The 6,000-nt window shown below is 43.2% G+C and overlaps 1 protein-coding gene across 2 annotated transcripts in view; it reads left to right on the top strand.

Moving 5' to 3' along the window:
• The window catches only part of uacaa (uveal autoantigen with coiled-coil domains and ankyrin repeats a), a 53,603-nt gene that overhangs the window by 19,515 nt on the left and 28,088 nt on the right, over window positions 1-6,000 (top strand). For both annotated transcript variants that reach the window (XM_063196503.1, XM_063196502.1), the window contains exons 4-7: window positions 504-568; window positions 1,676-1,733; window positions 3,629-3,699; window positions 3,991-4,097. In XM_063196503.1, coding sequence (XP_063052573.1) covers window positions 504-568; window positions 1,676-1,733; window positions 3,629-3,699; window positions 3,991-4,097 — 301 coding nt within the window. The remainder of the gene's footprint in view (window positions 1-503; window positions 569-1,675; window positions 1,734-3,628; window positions 3,700-3,990; window positions 4,098-6,000) is intronic.

The following is a 6,000-nucleotide window of genomic DNA, read 5'->3' as shown; positions in this document are numbered from 1 at the left end:
ACAGATATTTTCCACAATGTCATATAAATCCTCTTTTTTCCTCTGGCTCTAATTGATGCATACACAGTGAACTAGTTTGTCGATAGCCTCAGGCAGCGTAATTGCAGTATAGTGTGTTACGGCGCTTAAACAGCATAACTGAACGGACTCCTGTGGAGGAGAGACCAAGCGTTTACCCATGACGACTGGCATACTTCCCTATTAGAGGAGGAGATTTTGGATTTTGGATTTCTCTTTGTCCTGAGATATGACGCATCGTATGCAATATGCATGACATGTCATGAACGCGCCCCAGGCAAGCCAGCTTTGCACAAGGCAAACAAAGCACACATGCACACACTACACTGACTGAAACAGAATTGTATATGTGTGTGCGTGCGTGTGAGTGTGTGTGTACACATACGTGCATGTGGATGTGTGTGCACGTGCGTTTTGGGTGTGTGAATGTGTATGTCTTTGAACCATGCCCTGTTCAAAGCCCTGGCTATGTCTTTTTGCTGCAGGGAAGACCGCCCTTCACCTTTCTGCCAAGGCTGGACACACACTTTGCATGCAGAGGCTACTTCAGGTACCTTAAGACATTGACAGACACACACACACACACACACACACACACACACACAGACAGAGACACACACACACTAAACAAACGTACACGTCTTCATTTAACAGCATAGTTTACCTCTACACTCTACACACTTCTCTAATGCCTCTTTTCCACTGCCAGTTTTCTGGTAGGCCTACTGCTCAACACAGCGCGACTCTGTCACCTCTTTTTGCTTTTCGAATAGGCATGACACAGCTCAACCGTAAAGCCAAAAGTGGCGTCTGAGTCGCGCTGTGTCAAGCTGTAGGCCTACCAGAAAACCGGCAGTGGAAAACAGGCATAATTAGCCTTTTCCACTTGACGCCAGATACATTCAATTCAATACATTTTAAGCAGGAAAATTGGCATGGCATAGACAAACTCACACTCAACTGTTTTATATCAAAACACAACTTAGAAACAGAACCTGTCTGATGTCACAGTGGAAAAAGACAATTAGCAAAACGTGAGGAACATCCATTTCCAGAGGACATAACATAGGTTATGACTTCAAGAACGTGCAGCAATGGGAAGCAGAGAGGATTAAAAATGTAACACCATAAAACAAAAGAGAGAAGTTTACCACACACCTGTTCATGACGCCTACGCATGTCATTATTCCTATAGACACATCATTTCATTATCTCCCTTTTGCACTAAAATGGTTAACAAATCTGATAATGCACAGAGGCTAAACATGTTGTTCGCTCTGAATAAATGAGCAAAAAGTCCAACAAGTGTGCGCTAAATTTCTTTCTTTTGAACTTATTTTCTTTACCAGTACCTAGAAGCTGCATGTGGATCTTTGAACTGTTATAACACCATAATACTTTGAAGGGGGCACAGATCAAAGTAAAATAAGGATTTAAATAAAGGACACATGCTTGTGTGTGTGTGTGTGTGTGTGTGTGTGTGTGTGTGTGTGTGTGTGTGTGTGTGTGTGTGTGTGTGTGTGTGTGTGTGTGTGTGTGTGTGTGTGTGTGTGTGTGTATGTGTGTGTGTGTGTGTGTGGCTGGAGAGGGGGCAGAATGTATGTACAGTACGGTATGTGTATATTTAAACTTTTCTTGTTTTTTTTCTTGTTAAAAGAGCAACTGTCCAATTGATGCAACGGACCTGCAAGGAAGAACAGCCGTCCATGATGCAGGTAAGGTGCGTGCGTGCATATGTGAGTGCACACGCACGTTTGTGTGTGTGTGTGTGTGTGTGTGTGTGTGTGTGTGTGTGTGTGTGTGTGTGTGTGTGTGTGTGTGTGTGTGTGTGTGTGTGTGTGTGTGTGTGTGTGTGTGTGTGTGTGTTTGTGTGTGCATATATATTCAATATATGGGTTTGTTTGAATGGGAGATCATCCTCAGATGTCCCCGTCACTCTCAGAGCAGAGAGCCGTTTTGTACCAACCTGTCAACAGCAATAATACCCTGCCATAATGGCACACACTCACACGCTCCAGCTTCTGCTCAATAGTCTTTTGGACAGAATGCTTTATGTTGTGAATGGATATGGAAAAAAAGAGTTCCCTTTCTACACAAAACAGGCACACAAGCAAGCATTTGCGCTTTGATAGTACACACACGCACACACACACACGCACACACACACACACACACACACACCGCATCCGCATCTTGTCGGCATGGTTACAAGTTGTTTGCTTGTGATGAAGGCAAGCGGAGGAGTAAAATGGCGTAAAACTCGACACGTATGTGACAAATATAAATTTCACGGCAACAGATGAGGTCGCCCCGTTACCCTCAATGTATTCTAAGCTACCAATCACACATCACTTGCCCTCTCTTGAACCTATTATTTATGGCGAAGGGTATGGTGATGAGAAGATGTTATGTGTGAACACGTTTGGCACCGACACATGTAATGAGATCATCGCGTATCTGTTTTTCACATGTGTCAAATGGAACTGCTAATAAGCATACTGTACATGCATCATTGATTACCAACCTCCAAAGAAGCACAGTGCACATTTACTTTTACTTCAGCCAAACTTCAGTTTTTTTATGAAATAATTCTTCGGCAGCTAATGAATATGCATGAGGATATGTTGAATATGAGAAAATGATTGTAGATATAGTTAGTTGCTACTCATCCAGTGACAGTGGCGGTCCTACACTGATACTATGCTCTCCATACTCGCTTCCTCCCAAACACTGCCCCTGCACTCTCCAAACACCGTTTGATTTGACATTTTTGCTTTTACGTGATCTCACATTGATTATAAACTAGTTATTCCACTGTACCTAATGAGACAGACACACTCTAGCCTCTTATTGGGGTCGGGCCTAATCACTATTTGCTGAAAATTCTGAATTACATCATTAACATTAGATTAAGACATAGCTTTCGGTGACAGTAAGGTTATAACATAGGATGTGCACTAATGAGTTAAGGATACTTGACTTCATACACCTCTGGCTACTTTACCTGGTACAGGAATGTGGGTTTTGCTAGAGCCAGTGGAGTATAAGGTGGCTGTTGGGAGACAGAACAGTAGAAGTAATCACTCACTATGCGTTAACACACACACACACGCACGCACGCACGCACGCACGCACGCACGCACGCACGCACGCACGCACGCACGCACGCACGCACGCACGCACGCACGCACGCACGCACGCACACACACACACACAGGCATTGCATTGATAGCGGTAGCAGTACTGAATCACTATGCGTGCACAGTGCACTCACACTCACACACACTCGTGTATGTACACAGACACGTATAACCACGAGCACACATGCGCGCACGCACGCACACACACACACACACACACACACACACACACACACACACACACACACACACACACACACACACACACACACACACACACACACACACACACACACATCCACACACGCACACACACATACTCATGCACAATTACTCAGCCTCTTTCTGTCACACAAAGGAACAAACCAACTTTTAAGTCTCTCTCTCTCTCTCTCTCTCTCTCTCTCTCTCTCTCTCTCTCTCTCTCTCTCTCTCTCTCTCTCTCCGTCTCTGACACCCCTCTCCTCTAGTATTAGCAGGAAGTTCCCCTGGTGTTAAGCTCCTGTGTAGTCGGGGTGCGTCAGTCAATGCTGTGGACATGGTAAGGTTTCATTGCCGGCAATTATCTGTTGCATATATTATTCAGTAGACTTGGTATGGTATAATTAGGTGATGACGAATATACAATTGTGTGTGCCTCTGTGTTCATGACCCTGGCTGCTGACGTGTGTGTGTGTGTGTGTGTGTGTGTGTGTGTGTGTGTGTGTGTGTGTGTGTGTGTGTGTGTGTGTGTGTGTGTGTGTGTGTGTGTGTGTGTGTGTATGTGTATGTGTGTGTGTGTGTGTGTGTGTGTGTGTGTCTGTGTGTCTGTGTGTGTGTGTGTGTTCATCAGGATGGGTGCACGCCTCTGATGCTGGCTGCCATTCGGGGTCTGGCAGGTGTGTGTCATGTGCTCCTGGATGCTGGAGCGTCCCTAAACCACCGAGACAAGCAGAACAAGTAATGCACACACACACACACACACACACACACACACACACACACACACACACACACACACACACACACACACACACATGGACAGGGGGTGTGGAGATAAAACCTTGAACATACAGTACTATAGGCCTATGTTGCATATAATATACAGTCCCAGGAAAAAGTTTGTACACCCTTTGAAATTTCTTACATTTCTGTCAAAATTGATCATAAAACATGGTCTGATCTTCCCGGAAATCTCAAGAAGGAACAATCAAAGTCTGCTTTAATTAATTCCACCCAAACATTTACATGTTTTCATATTTTTATTGGTCATAAGGCCATAACATTCACAGGAGAGCAGGGCATAAGTAAGTACACCCTTGCATTAAGTAGGTTTTAACCCTAAGTTAGTTGCAATATCATCAACCAGACTTGTCCTGTAGTTGCAGATCAGATTAACAAAACAATCTGTTTGTATCTTGTCTCCCTTTTCTTTAGAGAACTGCCTCTCGTCAGCAAGGTTTGTGGGATGTCTGGAGTGCATAGCTTTCTTGACTTCATGCCATATAATCTCAATTGTTTTTTGTCAGGGCTTTGACTGGACTATTCCAGAATGTGTATTTCATTATTATGAAGCCATTCTAAAGTCGATTTGCTTCTAAAAGCTTCTAAAGTATGGGTTGTTGTAACATTTCAGGACCCATACTCTTGTGTGCTTCAACTGTGTGACAGACTTCTTCACGTTTTTTTCTGTAAAATATCACAATAAACTTGAGTTCATTGTTCCACTGATAATAGCAAACTGTCAAGGGCCTGAGGCAGCAAGGTAGCCGCATATAATGATGCTCCCGCCACCATACTCAGAAGAGGAGATGTAACCAAGAATAGCTAAAAATGGGATTCATTCTGCCAATCTAAAATGAATGGGGTTTCTGTCCAAAAAAATATTGCTGCACCTTTGAGGTTTGCGAAAAAGCATTTATATGCTTCATAGAATTACTGCAAAATATTCTGTAGACCAACGTTGAAACCAAAGTTGAAACCAAAGTTGAATTGTTCAGGGGAACACACAATGTCATGTTTGGAGGAGAACTGGAGAACCACACCTTCACCAAAACATCATCTCCACCTTCGAGTATGGTGGCGGGAGCATCATTATATGCGGCTACCTTGCTGCCTCGGGCCCTTTTCAGTTTGCTATTTTCAGTGGAACAATGAACTCAGAAGTTTATTGTGATATTTTACAGAAAAAAGTGAGGTAGTCTGTCACACAGTTGAAGCACACAAGAGGATAGGTGCTGAAATGTGACAACAACCCATACTTTAGAAGCAAATTGACTTTAGAATGGCTTCATAATAATGAAATACACATTCTGGAATAGCCAAGCCAAAGCCCTGACAAAAAACGATTAAGATTATATGGCATGAAGTCAAGAAAGCTATGCACTCCAGACATCCCACAAACCTTGCTGACGAGAGGCAGTTTTCTAAAGAAGAGGGAGACAAGATACATCCAGATTGTTTTGTTAATCTGATCTGCAACTACAGGAAACATCTGGTTGAGGTTATTGCGACTAACTTAGGGTTAAAACCTATTGAATGCAAGGGTGTACTTACTTATGCCTTGCTGTCCTGTGAATGTTTACATCTTATGGCCAATGAAAATATGAAAACTTGTAAATGTTTGGGTTGAATTAGTTAAAGCAGACTCTGGTTGTTCCTTCTTGTGATTTCCAGGAAGATCAGACCATGTTTTATGACCAATTTTGACAGAAAGGTAAGAAATTTCAAAGGGTGTACAAACTTTTTCCTGGGACTGTAGCCAATTTCAATTCCATAAATTGTTAGTTATAGTATTCACATCAGTGGCGTGCACAGACATTTTGGGGGGCAGGTGCTGAAGTTGGGGACATGTGGAACTTCC

Source organism: Engraulis encrasicolus, chromosome 4, assembly GCF_034702125.1.
Source record: "Engraulis encrasicolus isolate BLACKSEA-1 chromosome 4, IST_EnEncr_1.0, whole genome shotgun sequence".
Classification (NCBI taxonomy): Eukaryota; Metazoa; Chordata; class Actinopteri; order Clupeiformes; family Engraulidae; genus Engraulis; species Engraulis encrasicolus.
Note: the sequence above shows the minus strand (reverse complement) of the source record. Positions and strands in the feature narration are given on the sequence as shown.